General features: G+C 36.9%; 1 protein-coding gene across 1 annotated transcript; it reads left to right on the top strand.

The window, feature by feature from the left end:
- Positions 1–9,497: 9,497 nt before the first annotated feature.
- Positions 9,498–18,606, top strand: LOC139429150 (uncharacterized). The gene is made up of 2 exons (XM_071194640.1): positions 9,498–10,444; positions 18,444–18,606. Exons 1-2 carry the CDS (start codon positions 9,498–9,500, stop codon positions 18,604–18,606), a joined length of 1,110 nt encoding a protein of 369 aa, XP_071050741.1.
- Positions 18,607–19,416: the final 810 nt, after the last annotated feature.

Here is a 19,416-nt window from a genome sequence, read left to right as displayed (position 1 = left end):
CAGAGACAGCCGGCGGCGCCTTCAGACAAGATAATAAGGAAATAGAATTGTCAGCCACAAAAGGAGTCGAATAAGGCGGGTGGATATTCCGAGGAAAAATTTTTAAATTCGGGCTACTTGCTAAATAATCCGGAATTCTCCGCGAGTAACCGTGCTTTTCACGGTGAATATTAAACAATTTAAAAGTTGGATATGTGTCCTTGGTTTATATTAATAAAATTGTTTCAGTGAAAATGAAATCCCAAGTTTGCGTGCTTTTATTACCCATTTTAATTGCCATTACGAGATCGTTGCACCCAACATTCCATGATGTCCTATCAAACTGCGTGTCAAACGCCATTTCCATTCGTTCCAGACAACACCCTTTCTTGGGAAATTTAATCCTTTGTGTTTCTTTTTAACCCGAACACGAACACCGCAAAGTAACCGTTTAATTGAATTTCGCATTTCCCGCAAAATCGGATTATTCCTCGATTCTAGGTGCGTATTAATTGGCGAAATAAGACCCTGGTGGGGAGCTTTTAGGGAACCTCCTCGATTCAGGCCTAATTGGGATGAAATCGAAGCATTATACCTTAGGTCGAAAATCGTGACGTTCGTACGGATGACGTAGCCCTGAAGTGGAAGGACGTCCTGCGTAGTCCCTCTAAGTGCCTTGATAATGATGTTGGCAGACTCCTGAGAAACGCCCAATTCCGGTTTGCGATCGTTACTGCACAAAGAGAACAATAGTGAATACTTAGATATTTTAGATTTCCATTGAAATGGAGATTTATGTGATTTTAGTAAAATCTTTATGTATTTACCTTGGCTTAGTTTTTAGTTTCTACTGTTTCCGTATAATAGGCTTAACTTGGTAAATTTCACGAAAATTAAATTACAGTAATAGAGAAGCAAACCGTTGTAGAATATTACGTGGGAGCGTTCGCTATTCACGAATCTCAAATAGTAATCGTAGCTGAGCAAACGTTTGCCATATAAATATGTACACGGCCGGTGCCGTAGTTCGTAAGGACAGACAATCCGGGAGTATTAAGGTTCGCGAGCTTTCGAACCCTAAATCAATTTGCAAGAGTATCAGATTCGGCGTCGCAAACAGCGTGTTGAAAATCGATTCTAGTCGGCAACTTTACAGCGCCCATTGTTCGATATTTAAAGGCAAACCGAGAACTACGATTGTAACAGAACCCGCTCGGTCATTATTCGACTTTCTTTCTTACAATTTGCGTAAGATCCCCGCAATCGGGTTTTGAGGCAACTATAATTTTAATTAAATATTTGCTTTTTGTCGTCTGACGACGCGGCGCGGCGTCGTTTCGTTGCGGTTTTAGACGGAAAGTTGGATTCGAGGGGTTGGTTTTGGAAACGGGACGATAAGTCGATCCATCTATATCGAAATTGTTCGAATTCCTGTCCCGAACACATCCGGATACGAAGGGAACTTTGTTCTTCGCAACTATGTTATTTGAATATTACATTGTCTGCACAAACTGTTACACATCGGCATCTGAACCGTTTTCTTGTGGCGCACACAGAATTTTACGATATTAAAATATCTTTTATATCAAGAAGGATATCATCAATACACGATAGACACTTTTTAAAACTCTTTTTGCTGTTTGATGAGTAGATTCATCGTCTTCATTTTTACCCTTGTTTATTGTTGATATTAGGAAAAATAAAGTAGGATTAGTAGTAATGCATTGTGTATGCAACCAATATCACAGTAGTTTTATTGCAATACGCGATTTACGTATGATGCGTATTGCGCTGTGATATTGGTTGCATACTTGCAATGATGACGTCGGGTACGATAATTAATTAACACATTGTATTTAAAATGCTAAATAGAATGGTGCTTTAGGTAAATACTCAACTTGATAGAAAAATAAGTAGGGATCATTGTATTTTTTTTGATTACAACTTAATAAAGTGTTGGTTAGCACGTTCACAAATAAACAAATTGGATTTGTTTTTATTTTTTCGCTTGATCAACAACTTTTTCGTTCCAGATTTCGCAATCGCATCAAACTTTTTTCATTTACCCGAACCCCGATTGCCTTTGCATATCCATTACACAAGAATTTCATTTGTGGAAAGCTCTGCCCTGCGTTGGTAGCCTTCGGTAATACTCTTCAATTCACGTTGCGAGGCATACAACTGTTAAGATCAACCGATTTATTGTTAGCGATCCGTTCGGACTCGCCACCACAAACACATCCTCTGCGACACCGGTTTATCTCCGTAATTTAGTCGTTTTAAGTTTCTACGTAACGAGGAAACGGTACGGTAAAACAAAACAAAAATGTTGGAACGCTTTGTTTACGGATCGATCCGCGGGAATGGAACAAAGGAGCGGATTCGGAAAGCGATTTAGAGGGCAGCCCTACAATGGACCATTTCTTCTAGCGGGAGAGGTGAACCGGAAAAGTTCCTCCGTTGCGCTAATTACTGCGAAAATCTGCTCGGATTCGAAGACTTTTTGATTTATGCGGTTTAATTTACGAAACGGGACGCTCGTTCTCTCGGTTTCAATTACATTTTCGGCTTGGTTATAATTAATCACCGGTATAATTCATCACATTTTCTTGACGTTAAGTATCGATTACTATTTCGTTATTTCTTTTTTTCTGAACAAGATAAATAGAAATTTAGGTTAATGTTTCAGTAACATATGGTTTCAATCGGTTAATACAGTTTAGGGTTTTAAAGAAATTATTGCTGGTTCATGTTCAAGAAAGGGCTATAGAATATTTCATTACGACAATGCGGGTATTAAAAGTAAGCCTGTAAACGAATGCGAGGCTTGGAAAAGCAGCCAAGGTCGAAAGGAGCTTTTTAAAACTTTTACCCCGTTTGCAGAGCGCCATCCTGCTATTGCTGTTGTTTTTTTTTTGTGTTGTTATCCCGACTCATTATACACTGCATAATGCTCTGGTAGTGGGAGGGGTTGCAACAAAGCTCATTAGAAATTTTAATACATGAACAACATACAAAGAGTGATCTAAAGCTAAGTGAAAATATTAAAATATATTTATTAGAGAAAGTTCCATTTGTGCATGATGACGCAATGTCATCATCTAAAATTGTTTGGTCAGTTAATATTATTTTCTTTTGGGGGAGAGGATACCTAGCAGACAGAACAGGCACAGTTCTGGTAAAATAGAAAAAAATACCCAGTATATGTCCTCGGCTCGATTGCGCCCCTCGGTTTTATGTTCCGTTTATTTCTGTGCACGGCCGGAGAGCGGGAAAAACGCTTTTGTCCGCTTCCTTTTTGTCAGTTTATACGGCTTACAGCGGGAAGTACTGTGTGCTACTCGCAACTCAGCTTTTTTCGAGGCCCGTATTCTCCGTATATAAAAAGGGGCAGCTTTTTTAATATGCGAGGAGCGCCGCTTTTTGCTGCTTTCCACCGTTTGCGCTTTTACGCGATGCGATGGGACGCTTATATGCATATTAATTGCTCTTATATTTATTCATTTGGGAATTATTTTTTGTTGTTCTTAAAGTAAAATTAACTAACTATACAACGTTTTATTTTGTTTTATTTTATTTTTTTTTTTGGTTAAAACGTAACCTTACAGCTGAAGTCGCCTTAATAGAAAACCGGTCAAAAAAAGCTCCGGTCAATTTGGCGCCCAATACTCTGCCGTCAGGACGTGATGGGTGAAAAACAATGAAGTTGAGTGATCGGTTTCGTTCAGAAATCTCTGCATCCCGAAAGCACAGACTCACTCACACACACCCTCCCGTCGACAGGTAATTTTTCACCCTCGTGGCAAATGATTCGGATGATTTGTAAGAGGGTAAAAGAGAGGGACGACAAAGACAAGCCGTCTCTGATTGAAACCGGGTTCACCTATGACACTACCTGCTGCAAATGAATTTGTACCCTTTTTATCAAAGAACGTTTTTAACGTTTTAATTAATCTAAGTTAGATTTACAAAGCTATCATCGCATCGTATCTGTGTAGTATGTTCGAGACAGGTTTCACGATTTCTACGATTCAGACGAGACCCGCTTTGACGATAGTAATCTCTTTGGAGCGTGTAGGTGCCTTGCCTAGTACCAGTGGAGATTGTTCTGCCCTTCTCAAAGTTTCCCGTTATCGATTCCGTCCAAGTTGTAAACACTTAGGTAGGTGTATTTTAAAACAATGTGACGCAGATATCGCCGAGTCTGCAAGTTCTGTATTGCGGACACAAGCGAAACTTTCGATTTACCCTATATAGTTGGTGGTGCTACCATGAGTAAACTAGGAAACTGCTGTTGTACTGTGCCATTACAGCGTCGTAGCTGTATTGGAAAACGGTAACATTACGGTTTAAACCCATCAAAAATATTCTACTCTATTTATTTTCGAATTTAATCGAGGTAATGGAGAATGTTTTTCTAACTAGAACTTTAACGAAAGCACTTAACCAGCAAAGTACGCAACATTAAGTTCAAAAGTGTTCATTTATATTTACAGAAATAACAATCTGGCTTTCGATGACACCCGCTGCAAAACTCCTGTGTTAAAACAAATTGTTACGTTCCGAAATAACTCCTTGTTGAAGGCAATAACTGCATTCGGCAGTACTGTAGTGTTCTCGTCGTCACGCTGACGCTCTGGGAGTGACATCCGCACTGTTGTACCGTGCCAAAGGGTACAACCGTCCTGTCCGCAAAAACCTGTAATATAATTACCACCCAGCTACGAGCGACCACAAAAACGACACTCGTCGTGTCGTTCTGCTTTATTAGTCGCGTTAAGCAAAGAGGGTCAGCAGAATGTCAACGGGTTAACCCGTTACTACCACAATGTCTCTATTATTCCGAACTCTCCTCACTACCTTTACTTCAAAAAATCGATAAAAAGCAAACGTTTATCTTTCCCTTTAATTATCTACATAAATAAGAAGAACTTAATGAATCGGCAACTCATAAAACAAACCGATTAAACGGAGACAATGAACCGTTAATAGTTGCGGGCGAGTGGATCGCTCTCGCGATTATTTGCTCGGCTGTGCTCGGCAAACAATCTCGCAAACGGGACTCTCCCGTTCTTCGAAGACGACGAGCTAAGGGTTGGTTAGGGTTCCCCCTGTGGAGCAATTATAAATGTCAAAAACGGCGCATCGCCCCAATCCGAAGATGGCAGTAATCCGTCTACAGGCTGGATCGCGAAACTTTCCGAGGACTTCGCAACTTTAAATGGATCGCACAGACTTCCTTGCTCGGAATCGCGCGAATTGAGAAATAACGGCGATATATTATAGCCTCTATCTGAGATATAATTTGTAACCTTCCGTTTTATTACGAAATATGTAGTCGTAGAGGCCAAGCCATGTCAAATGTGAAATGTACCGTATTTTTCTACGCGCTGCATTACTTAATCAAGTTTTCTTTTAAATTTTATATTATACACCTTCCTTTCTCGTTGAAAACAACCATTAACTTTAAAATGAAAATGAAACTAGAGATTAAACTCTACAATAAGTAAAGCTAAAGTTGTCTCCATGTTCACCATATTAAGGCAATTAAAGAAAAATAGGTAAATATGACTTTATTATAAAGGCTTCGGTGCTACATAAATGTTTCGACTCCCGATGGAGCCGTCTTCAGGCACGACTGCAAAAATTAACTCGTATAAGCATATTACAAAATAATATTTCTTTCAAAGTAAACCTACCGTCGATGTACTTCAGGGGTAGAAATGGGAAAAATTAAAAGCACACTTGCTATTTCGTTCAAGTCTTCTTTGAAATATACAACTTTAAAACTTCTATGTGCAGTTTTTGAAAAAGTAGGCTTTGGAAATAAAAGAAAAACGAGATTATATTTATCTCTGAAACCGTAAGAGATATCTATATGTGGTTTTCGCCATTAAGTTTCTTATAAAAATCGAGCCTCAAACAGTGATATCATTTTTCCTCTATCTTTTATAGAAAGAGGAGTTTCCCTTTAAAAGTATCCAATTTGTCTCACCCTGTACACCAAAATGTAACCAAATATATATTATTAAGGCCCACTTTTACCACCTTTTGATAAATTTATCCTATAGATAAATTGGCGCTCTTAGGCCCACTACTACCACTCATAGTTATCATAGCGTTATCTATCGGATAGCTTAAAAATTGGTTACTACCACTGTATTTATCTTATAGATACCGCTATCCATGGGATAACTTTGAAATATCTGTAACCCGTGGATTGGGTGTCGGATAAGGTGCTATCTAAGGGATAACTGCAGATACCTAACATCAAATAGAATTTATACTGACTGACGTATAAAATTTGAGCGTTTTACTATTTCAATATTACTATTAAGTTTTACTATTAATAATTAACATTAGATAAAATCATCATGGATAATTTCTTCGACATTGGGGATGAAGAACAAATTTTTGAAGAAATCAATGAATTATTTCCTATAAGAAGCGAAAAGATAATAAGGAGTAGAGTTGACCATTAAATATTCATTCAGATGTTGAATTTATGACGAGATTTCGTCTCTCGCAAAAAAGTTTTCATCACCTTTTGAATCAAATAGAAAATGTAATAAAACCTCCATCCATGATATAAGTAATTTGTTGATTGCTATTATTTAGTGTAAAATTCATCAAAATTTTAGTAATAATGCTGCACCTCCTTCAAACCGTTTCTTGCTGACTGTTCCGTTTTATGCAATAGGTAACATGTTGCTATCCATAGCAGATTTTGTAGAAGTGAGTGTAAAATTGGCATCTTCAAGGTCTATAGAACATAAGGTCAGTGACGTAGCTGGTTCGATGAACAACACAACACTATGCGAGGTTTAAATATTTTATATAGACTGTACTACAGTATAGGCTATCTTTTATTCAACTCTACTCTGACTGTATCGAACCAGTGACGTTATTCTGCGGGGTAATAATCGATACTACAGAGGTATAGGGAATTGGGTAACCTTATGTTCTATAGACCTCGAGTTATCTCAAGGATTTCTTAACTATGAGATAAATGAAGGTGGTAGTACGCACGACCCTGTTATCTACGAGATAAATTGTATCTTATAGACAGCTTAACTGATAGATAGCTTTGGTTTGATAGTTTATCAGGAGGATGGTAAAAGTGGACCTAACTAAAGTATATACATCTAAGTTCTAAATCTCTTTTGATTGCAAAAATGAATCTAATCCATCTATATAGAAAATATGGCAACCTTCGAAGACCATGTATCAATTCAGACATCTTAATCTGCTTAATATTCGGATAGCGTCCGGCTTTAGGTCGGTTCGAACCCGGGCCGCCCTCGATTACATATTTCGCAGTTACACTTAATCATAACCCGATAAATATCGCCTATCGTAAAGTTTTATCACACCCCTGGTCGATACCCGATATCCGACGCTAGAAGGCGTCGCGTCGCGTCGCGTCGTCTAGGGTGCGCTTACCAGGTATGGTAGGTAATAACTCGAAGCGTATTTCTTATTTAATGGTCTTCGATTGCCCAGTTAAACTTGTACTAATCCGGCAGTATATCGCGGTAGGAAAACCGCTACATTTCGTGTTAATACCTGTATAAAGGTCTCTATAAAATAAAAACAATTCACAGCGCGAAGTTACATCATACTTCTACACCGGTAGCTTAATTCAAATATATTTCGATCAACAGTGTTCTACGTGCAGTTTCAAAGTTATTACCGGGAAGGTCGTAGACCTGCAATCTGAAAATCCGTAATGTGGAATCGGATCAGATAGTTACACGTGGAGATTCGAATCGGTGTGGGGGTGTGTAGAGGGTGTGCCGCACGTATATTAAGTTACGTTTGATTCAATATATGCGCCCGACGGGTTCCGGAGCGGTGCGGATCCAACGTGGCCCCGATTCCGGATTATATTCCCATTCGGCCGCCCTGTACCGTCACTACGCCCCGCTCAAAGACGATATTTCCTACGGGACCTGCCTGGTTTTACGGCAGTTTCTACGGGAAAATGACCGTAATGAGATATAGTAGTGGACGAGGTAGTATACGTTTGCTCTTGGGACACATTTTTATTTGAATTTTCAACGGAAACATAAAATAAAGGTACTTATTTTATAAAATAAAACAATTACATAAATTATAAGAATTTAAAGATTAATGTATCCGTAGAGTTTAAATAATTTGCATGAATTTATAGGATTTGTAGCACATGGTAATCCCATGAAAATCGAAATAATGAAAGGAAAATACACTCCGTACTCGTATAAATGTGGAAGTTGTTCAGTTTTTGCGGTAGTATTCTCGTAATTAGTCCAGATTATAAATGAAATTTTATACGTGTATTTCACTACATTTTGAGTTTAAATTCATTTATTATAATACACAAAAACTTTGTAAATATAATAAAAGACCGATGATAACATAGTAAAAGAAGCGAAATGATATTCGGTTTGTTTTTTTTATTACTTTCATTCCGTCCTTCCAAAGACGGCACGGCACGCCTTATTTATCTTGCATAAAAGTTATAATTGGTTTATGGGCGTTTGCGAACGGACAAAACTCGTCTCGAAATTTTAATTCAGCACGGCCTAATTTCGTTAAGTTTCGCGGAACGAAAGCCCAGCATGGCGAAACAATTCAATGCTTCTTTTGTTTATTATTAAATCCGAAACGTAAAGAACCGCCGAAACAATGAAACAACGACGAGACGTCTCAAGGGGTAACACTTCGATATTCTCGCCAGGGTTACGAAAAAACCGTTCACTGTGTTTGTGGAAATCTCAAAGCTGGAGATAAAATTGAAACTGCAAACAATTTTGTCGCGAAGTGTTTCCGCCCAAAGGGTCGACCGTTTGCTCGTGGCACGGTAAACAAAAATGTAATGTGTTCCTATATATATAAAGACGATGGTCGTTTTTATCCGCTCTAATAAGAAACTAAGCCCTGGCTCGGCATCCGAGTTCACTGGTGGCTGTTGCCAGGAGTGTGTAAGCAACAAGTTGATCTTGGCTATCTGCTTATTACGAGAAAGCGTCCCTTTTTATTTACTCAATATTCCCGTTAGATCTTTCATATTTCTCATCGCTTAATGCTACATTAATTTCCCATCAAATCAACTTTCTTATATCACAATTTATTGGTGTATTAACTTTCCTATAAATAAATTTGGAATGATTGACAAAATTTTCAAAACTCTCTACAGGAAGTAGCTCCAGTAAGTTAATGCATAAACAATTTTAAAAGTCGATAGCAAAATCATAACTGCACATTTTAGGGTAACTACCCTGCTGCAGATGCGGAACATTTGGACAAGGATGAGGCAGCGATTTTGTGGAAACGTCTTCTTCAGATGAGATGAAAATGAGTGCACTGATGCAATTAAAGAATTTAATGTTGCTGTAGAATGGTCAAATCAAAATTTCATAAAGATAACTGGAAATCATCACCTAGAAAGCAAGTCAAGAAAAAGCAGATATGGCAAAATTGCTCAAAAAAAATTCAGCAACGAATTTAATTCGAGATGCCAAGTTGACCTCATCGACATGCAATCTCAAGCAGATGACGAGTTTAAGTTAATTATGGTATATCAAGACCACCTGACAAAATTTTTACAGCTTAGAGCACTAAAAACCAAGCGCGCCCAAGAAGTTGCTTACCACTTGTTAGATGTGTTCACAATATTTGGAGCTCCTTGTATATTACATACTGATAATGGGCGAGAATTCGCAAATAAGGTAATTGAAAAGTTGTGTCACATGTGGAATGAACCAAAAATTGTGCACGGAAAGTCGCGGCACAGTCAATCACAAGGTTCTATTGAAAGAGCTAACCAGGATATTGAGAAGATGTTATCTACATGGTTGGAGACAAACAAAACTACAAAATGGTCGGAAGGTTTAAAATTTATACAGTTCGTGAAGAACAGAGCCCACCACTCCGGAATAAACCAAAGTCATTATGAAGGTATGTTTGGTTGTAAAGCTAAAGTGGGTTTGAAAACATTCTTGCCAGCTTTTGATACATTGTCAAAAATAACACGTGAAGAAGATCTTGAGTCAATTTTAAAACAGCAATATGATAATCATCCTGAACATCAAAGTGAAGATGTTGCTACTGACTCAGAGCAATGTAGCAATGAAAGTACTGACCGTACATTCAGAGATTTGAAGGTCTCACAATCTGCTGAAATTGAATCTATAGATTTAAATAAACAAAATTCTCTCATTGTAAGCCAAAGTAAAGACCCACAATTTGTTGGTAATACGACAACCAATACAGTTTCACAAAAAATTCTGGAAGCTCGAAATTTCGCTAAACACTCCTTAGAGAAGCATGCTGACAAAATGTTGAAACGTTCTAATGCAAAATTTCCAGATGCCGAAATAGGCCAAAGCGTTAGAATTAAGGTACCAGAAATTGATCGAGCCAAAGCAGATAGCCGAAATATAATAGCTGTTATTATTTCTGTTGAAAAGGATAGTTTTTATAAGTATAAGTATATAATCAACTGTATTCAAGGAATGAATTTACTATCTGTAAAGAAAAATTTATTTCTATTAACGAACTACCAGAAACTGACATTACTCTTAGAGAGTGTGCTCGTAAGGGTTCAAATTTTGGTGGACAAGGTTTCCAACATTGCAATTGCACTGCTGAATGCAATTCGAATCGATGCAAATGCAAAAAATTACATATTCTTTGTAATTCAAAATGTCATAAAACTCGATCGTGCAATAATAAATAATTATAAATTATATGAGAATTAACTTATCTTTAAAGACTTGGTTTAACTTTATAAAGTACTTCAGCATTGAGTTTTTTTAATAAGAATTTATTCTTTAATAAGTTTTTTTAATAAAAACATGTTTGATATACAAAATTATAGTGTTTTACTACTTTAACCAACCACGTTGAGAAAATGTTATTAATATCCGGTAAAACTGATTAATATATGGAGATTTATCACATTGACTAATTGTTGTACTTATTATTAATACTAACCGGTAATTATTAATACTAACTGCATTTATTACTCTAACCGTAACATATACACTATATATTGTGATATTGAGGGACTGAGGAGGTAGCCCACTTAATTGTACTCATGATATACAAGTTATTTTTTAATTTTTCACAACATAAAATGGTAAACAAATACAAAGTAAAGGTTATAAATAAATTTTAAATTTCAACGCAAAATATTTGTCACGTCACATAGAGTTATTTACTTTCAATAACGTTTGTAGAGGAATTATTTTTTTATCCTTGTAAACTTCATAGGATTATTTTTGTATTTAATCCTTTGGGATTAAACACGGCATTTCAACCTTTTTAAATAATGAATAATGTATAACTTGCTACATTTTGTTATTAGATTTAATCTCAATCGATTAAAGCATTATATTTATTACCTACAGTCTCATATTTTTAAATTTATGTCCATGTTGATATCTAACTCCTAAAAATACTAAAATTTCGTTGGCTAAAAGCTTGAATCACGGCTAAAAAATTATTACATTACAATTATAATAAAAAGCTTATTAATAGTCCTCCTTTGTGAACAAGACATTTACTAGGTCAAACACATTTCAGGACCGCATCTTCAGAGTTAATCCACACCGAAAGAAATTAATACAAGAATTTATCGAAGTGTACTATTTCGGATTATTGTACATCATTCTTGTATATTAAAGTCCTCCAATAAAAACTTTGTATTCGAGAACTTTTACTGCTTTGCGTTATTAATTTTCATTAAAATTGTTGTTTATTGAGTAGCATCACACAGTTTTGAAATTCAATTTATTGCTGTTTAAGCATTAGATTTGCTACCGAAAAGAGTTTAGTCAACTATATAATTATCTATGGTATGAAAATGCCGGAGGGAAACCCCTTTGGAGCGGAGGAAAATTTAATTATAAAGTGCACGGTGCGTTTGGAGTGGGGAATGAGGCGAGTCGAAACACGGATAATAAAATAAGAAAAAGCACCAGACTGGCCGACGGGAGCTCGCTTAGCCTGGGAATAGATTTCGTATTATTTTTTAATTTGTTCCCGCATCGTCGGGCGGAGAAAATTAAAAACGCGTGTACAGCTTACGGCCGGGGAAATTAAAAATTCATTTTAAATATTTTTCAAGGCGAGCTTTAACTATGCGATAATTACGAAATTTAGTAAGTGAATATGTACACCTTTAAAGTTGTAATTGTTTTAATGTCGTAATAAGTGTTCGATAAGATACTTTGAGCTTTTTAGCGTCTGACTACGATGATGCTCCAAAATGGCATAAAGGAAGATCCGCCCGAACCATCGCGGTGCTCGTAATGCTCGCGATCTGTTTACCTACAACGGTTCGCACTTTACATATACAATAATTCACAGCTTGGTGAGTTGTATACAAAGAAGTGATGCGCAAACTTTGTGGCTTTTCAAATTCTAAATACTATATTAAAATTTAGTAATTCGAACACTGATTGGATCAAATTAATTAATATGATATTTTATATCAACAAATTTAATCGTATATAAATTTCCCGGCGCCTCCACCAAAATTACTTATTAACAATATTAGTTAAACCACTTTTTATAATTAACGAGGCTCGATGTTATTACACCCAAAAGCACTGTTTATAGTAACCATGGCACCCTCACTGTACTAACCTATATACGCTGCCGACCGCTTCGCCACGAACATATTCATAATTACAATAATATTTGAACGGTTGTTTACAGATAATTAGCATGTTCCCTCTTATGTTAAAGCGTTTCGCTACCATTGCCTCTGTCTCTGTCGGTTATTCACCAAGCAATCTTCGTCCTTACTGAAAGTTCTCTAGCAACGTTTCAACATCACGCATGTATAACGGCAAGTTTACTAAAACAAGCAGCAAACGAAACAGCCGTGAGGCAGCCTTTGAAGAACAAGGACACTAGCACACGGGGATTCTATCTCGATCTGTTGAGTTAATGGGCACATTCCAACGACGACACGCATTTTAATTAAAAAAAAATTATTTTCATTTACCAACTTAGAACCGTTATACGATTTGATTTGAATAATCGTTTAAACTCCTATAAACGAGATTTGAGTAGTTGAAACTCGCATAAATTAAACTGAACCGAAAGTGCTTTAATAAATTGAGGAATCTCGCTTTAATCAACTAAAACACACCGCGCGGGGACCATGAAAGGTGGGAAAAAGTAGCGAGAACGTGGCGGAGGCAAAAAAGGAGCGCCCGAGGTTGTTCTATTCGAGATAATCAAAAGTTTCGCAGAAGTCGTTCCACAATGGAACGGTCGGGAAATGTTCAAATCTCACCTCGGCTGGGGGCTGGGGCATTGTGCGGCAGTGACGGGCGCGCAACAATCTAACGGGCGTCGAATATGCATTGAATATAAAAGTTCTCGTAGATTTATGTACGTTCGGCAACTACTTACCATGAATATTGATTTAAAAGACCCCACTCGTCGCGGTGCCACCTACTGGCAAAGGCGGTTACTCTATTTCTGTACCTTATATCGTACTGAGTTTGATGAGTCTGTTTACAATACCTACTTGGCACATTGTTTAAGAAAAAATGTTTGTAATATAACTATTAGTTTCTAGCACTATTACTAGTGCATCTCTCAAGACGGCGAAACCCGAATGTTCCTAGTTTTAATGTTAGTCCTAGAATTAGTTCTAATAGCTACAATTAATAGTTGCAATATCATTAGAACTAACACTAGACCTAGAACTAGAAAGTTTTGGGCTTAACCGTGTAATAATAGTGCTAGTGTTAGTTTTAGTTCAATGTTTGTAATAGTGTACTAAAAATTTGTCAAATTAACTCATCACTTAACGATGTTAATAATAACGAACATAGATGTAATAACGAACGTGGACGCTAGGTGGCGCACGTGCTTTCATACATACGGGGCTAATGCAAAAAGTTATTGTCTAGTGTAGTGAAATTTACGATGGGCAGGCAGCTCGACGAACTTGGGCAAATTAACTATCGATCGATTACCAACCGCTCTCACCTGCCAATCATTCGCCGTATATCAACATCATGCTACTAACTGGATAAGTTTATTTTATAAAAATAAACAACTAAGTGACGAAAGAAATTGTCAACGCTGGGCTTAATGTACTAAAACCGGAAGCTTCGTATTCCAACCTTGGACAGACGCCAAAGGGAAAATTGGTAAAAATAAGACATAGAAGATGCGATGTGTAATATTGAACTAAAAAATAGAATTGATCACAATTGATGAAGATTCTGATGAATACGCAGATTTTTCTCCTAGAATTATCTTATGAAAAATGTTTCCCATATAATATGTATATTATACAATCACCAGTAACATATGACATCATAAATATACCTGATACAATTTTATCTTAAAACTTTCATAAATAATACACGAAAAACTTCCAAGAAGTACTAATTTTTATGATTAAAACCAAACCTTTTGGTATTACGAGTTGATGTAAGTAAAAAGATAATTGACATTTTAATCAATTCTTCTGCCACACAGGAAATATCGAAATGGGGCAACGCAATTTTTCACGAGATGAATTTTTCGCCAGTACATCCCGCAGAGCGATATTTTAATCTTTCAATATTTCCGCTGCGTTTTTGCGAGCTTTTCTATTTCCCATTTTGCTCTGAACCAAACGAAAATCGGCGGGAACTCAGGTGTTGCGGGGTTCGCTGGCTGGCGAAGGGACGACGCGGGGATGGTAAAGTGCGGACGAAGGCGGGGGGACTGTCAAAAGGCGGGCGAAGAGACTTAATGCATTTCGCTTGTTTCGCAACGGCTTCCGACGGGGCTCGATTGAAAATTAATTTTAAAATTCGATGAATACAAAGCAGCCGGAGGCTGCACTGTACCTGGTAGCTATACAGCGTACGTTTTCCACCCACTCCCCCCTTTTTCGCCCCAATACACAAGTTCGCGCGAGGTGAAACTGCGAAAATAGTTTTAGTTTTCTTTCGGAAATTTGCAATTATAAAATTTAAAAGTTTCTCGCTCAAGGGGGTTTCCTTTATTTTCTCTTAGACTCGAATTGAGAGCAATTCTAGAATTGAATTTCTGGTTTATATTAACCACTAAATGTTTATTATTTTGACTCTAAAGTTAAATTAAATTTAAGAAATGGTCTATGTGGCGTAAACTTTTTTGTTTTCTATAGTGCTATAGTATTTAAACTTCGAGTACCTTTCGTCCCCCCGAGCAGAGAAATGGCGAAATTTAATCGTAATAATGATGAAGCGGCAAAACAATCCTCGCTCACCACAGAACCCCTAGTACCAACACCGGAGGCAGTTCTCAACTCACGAAATTAAATGTAAATCGCCTAAGTTCGACGAGTTTCTAGAATCGGCCACTAGACACAGAAGTCGTACGAGCTTTCAGCTGTTTTGTTATCCACCATGAATTGGATTAAAACCACCTATTCTATGCTACCTGTAAACTATAAATCTATCCATAAATATTTATGTACTTCATAACTTGAACTACTACTACATCTGAATTATTTCATTTATAACTACATGTCATGTAAAAGTTTATAAGGTACAGGGTGTCCCAATTTCGATGTCCGCATAGGCTATCTCCGAAACTAAAAGAGATAGAAAAAGAGTAGCTTACATGTCATGATTTCGTTTTTTGAGAAAATGTTAATAACCTAAATGTTAATAACCTTAATGACCTGCAAGAGAAATTGCAACAAGACGTCTCACCCAAAAGCCGCTGCTCCCGAATATGAAAGAAAAATAAGTATAAACCATACAAAGCGGGGCTAACTCATTATTTACGTGCCGGAGATGTCAATCGAAGATTAGAATTTTGTAGATGATATGTAAAAAAATTAAATAATCTGCTGTTTGTTCAAAATGTTATCTGGACCGATGAAGTCTCTGAGTGTTCAAAGAAGATTGGGGTTCAATGTATGGTGTGCCCTTTTAGATAATAGAATTTTGGCATATAGTATCTACCATAAAAACTTAAACTCAGGGAAATACCTCAATATATTAAGGCAGCACATTGAGTCTTTGGTCGACAATTTGCCACTAAATATGTCTCAAATGATATATTTTCAATATGACGGAGCACCAGCACATAATGCCAGAGTTGTTAGTGAATTTTTAAATACTACTACAAACTCAAGGACAGTAGAATCTAACAGGACTGCTACATCCATTGTTGTGACAGCCTACCCACAAACTACGTCACACCATTTTCCACGCCGAGCTGTTGTTATGGTCTATGCGTTTGCTGTGTGTTTTTAGAGGTTATATCCTAGACGTATTCATATTAGTTTTGAAGTTTTATGTTTTTAGACGTATTAATGTCTATCACATAACCTCTAAAAATATAGACAGTTACCAGGCGTGGCAAATAGTGTGACGTAGAGTGCGGGCAACCAACCCGTAGTCGACTACAAAAATACAATGGACGTAGTAGTCCTGTTAGATTCTACTGACCTTGCTACAAACTTTGGCAATAATTGGAAACAATGCTTTCCCTCATGGTATGGTTATCACCATAACAACATTAAGTTTTAAATACATACAATAGTTTTAGAAAGAACAAAAAAAATTGATACATTATATTCCATCATAGTATGTATGATTATCACCATAGCAACATTAACTTTTAAATACATACATTAGATTTAGATGGAACAAAATGAATTTTTGTTAATTATTCAATAACTATAAGAAATATACCCCACAAACTATCTATATTTGTTATCAGAAGGAAATAACAAATTATTTTAGGTCTTTTTCCATTTAAAAAATTAAGTTACGTCTAAAATCTCGAAAATAAAAGATGGGAAAAAAATTCTACCTACGCCACTGAATTCTCCGTAAAAAATTGCCCATATAATGTTTTATTTATAATACTCCATCTTTGATAATAAGTGAGATATTCGCGATTGTCGTTTTCGCAAAGTTTTCAGTTTTTGCCGATAGGGTGAAAACAAAAGACGATAGCTGTTCGGAGTTTTCGGCATTAGCACTTTCTCGAAAAATGGGATCATGACATGTAAGCTACTTTTTTTCTATCTCTTTTAGTTTCGGAGGTAGCCTATGCGGACATCGAAATTGGGCTAAATGACTAAATGTTAAAATACAAAATAACTGTTATAATAGACTTTCGTGCTATCAAGGGCGCAATATTTTATCTTCGCCGAGTTAAAAATTAAATCTTAACCGGCGTAAAACCGATACGTCATAATCTAAAACCTAGGTCGCTTGCGGCCGAGACGCTACATTCTGAAATATATCGTCTAAATGCGCAATGACTGTTTCTAAACCAAGAGCGTGATGTTTTATTTTCAGCAGGTTGAATTTTTTGCGTTTATACTCACACGTATGTAATTCGAAGCCATGTTTCATAAAACGCACACAGAAAAGCTATATTCATTCAAACTATAATAAAATTGATTTTAATTGATATACTTTTTTTCAATATACATTTTTGTTTGACTTTTAAAATATAAAAATAACTACAACGTAATATTGATTTGATTTTAAATTCTGAATGGTCAAGTTGTCTGGCTATTTTCATTTGCTTGTAATTGTAAGTAGTTGAGCGAACGTCTACTCATACTGTACCAGATTATCGTGATATAACGGGTCACGTCCGAAAGTGGATGGAGGGGAAAGAGGGAATAATAAATAAAGTTTTGTAATTAAAGCCTTGCCTTGTTAAAAGTTTTGAGGCGAGCAGCCGTTTCGCGACCCGGTTACGAGGCGGCGCTGCCGTCCCCACCCACCCATGCCAGTCCGTCCTGCTAAGTGCTTATCAGCTCAGTTTCCCATATTGGCAAATATTTAGATTTCGTGACGGTAGTGGCCACCTTGTGTCGTTAACGGTACTGTTGATGTTGGTAGACGGGATGTTAAATTAATTAATTGAGATTTCAAAACTTCGTTTTGAGGTACCGAAGGTAAAGAACCCCCGTAATCCCTTTCTGTGGAGATTAACGTCCGTTTGAAGTGTATACTGTTTAAAATTTAATCACTTTGAGAATATACTTAAAAAAACATACACACTATCTTGATAATGAATTAGATAATATTTAGCGTATAACTCTATAGATATAAATGAGAGAGAAAAAAAATCGTTACCATTAAAGCATCCCCTTTTCAGCATTGTTTGTCGCCGCGTAATCTCCGACCTTGCCTGCCAAAACGGACCCCTTTTAATTTTCCAAAGACATCTGACGGCCCTTAGGTTCATTACGCGATACGGCCGCGACATTCCTTTTTCTCTATCCAGTCCCCACCCGACAATCTCAGCATTAATTCCCCCCTTTGTTCCATTCTCGGAGAGAGAAAAAACCGTGCACTTAGGTGACAGGTGTTTTTGTTTGGTCGACGTCGGTAGGGGAGCTTTTGTTCATCTCTTTTTGGAGAAAAATTGGCTCTCGAATACGGGGGCAGCAGCGGACATAATTGATAACCCTTTAAACTTGTGTCATAATGTGAGCTTAGGTGCGAATGGCGTCGTAATGCGCCAAGAGATGTGGGCCGTGCGAGAGAAATGCACCTCGCTAATGGTGGATTCGGATGGGGGAAGTTGGTAATGGCAGTTTTTGTTCCATTAGCCAGCCACCGTTCAGCGATGGATATCAAAGAAGAAGAGCTGACTCCATGATCTACGACACATGCAGCTAGAAGGCGTCATAAAGCGTGAAAAATGTTCCAAAGTCCCTTAAAAACATTCTATCTATTTATACCATATCTGCCGGAGTTAATTCCAAACGCTAAATCGCACGCAAATTCCTATCGCAAATATTTAGTCACTGAATCAGTACGGTAGTCGGGTATGTATCATCGGTGTTTGCAGATGCCTATAGTTGTATTGGCCCGATTGCAGTTTATTACTAAAAGCCAATTAGGCCATTTATCGGCCCATTGTTGACAGGCCACGCTCCGTCATCGTTCGATTAACTTATTGTTGGTCTAATTAGAATTTATAATGGGACGAGACGACATTGCCAAGCTATGGGGACAGGAAATCTGTTCACTTCCGGTTTCCGTTCCTCCGAGAGTTTACCTCAACATTCCAACTAGCGGCTAGAAGTGGCAAATCTTTCCGGCGTGTCCGTTCCAACGTTCTGCATCTGAATCCTTACTACTTATTTTATCTTATTGTAGTACTCTACAAAATTAAACTTTACTAAATCTTACACGTCTCAGTTTCAGATTGTATATATTTAAATTGGTACTATTACTATAAATAAAGTTTTTCCAACTTTAACAAAGACATGGTTAGAAAAGTAAATAGCAAATGGTTATATTGACGTTTATTTTCAATCAGAAAATCTAATTATGAATGTATTTTCCAATGAGTTATTAGCGTCACATTCAGATAAGATTGAAATTATATCATGAATGGTTGATATAATTTCAAAGGAGAAATTTGCTGTAACTAAATTATATTTCATGTTTCTAATATAAAATC

The sequence above is a fragment of the Onthophagus taurus genome, chromosome 2, assembly GCF_036711975.1.
Source record: "Onthophagus taurus isolate NC chromosome 2, IU_Otau_3.0, whole genome shotgun sequence".
NCBI classification, from domain to species: Eukaryota; Metazoa; Arthropoda; class Insecta; order Coleoptera; family Scarabaeidae; genus Onthophagus; species Onthophagus taurus.
Note: the sequence above shows the minus strand (reverse complement) of the source record. Positions and strands in the feature narration are given on the sequence as shown.

Bases quoted from the DNA above. Each gene is read 5' to 3' on its own strand.
- LOC139429150 (XM_071194640.1), top strand. From the start codon at position 9,498: ATGCAATCTCAAGCAGATGACGAGTTTAAGTTAATTATGGTATATCAA. The intron at 10,445-18,443 runs GTATAAGTATAT...ATGTGAGCTTAG, and splicing joins GAAAAGGATAGTTTTTATAA to GTGCGAATGGCGTCGTAATG.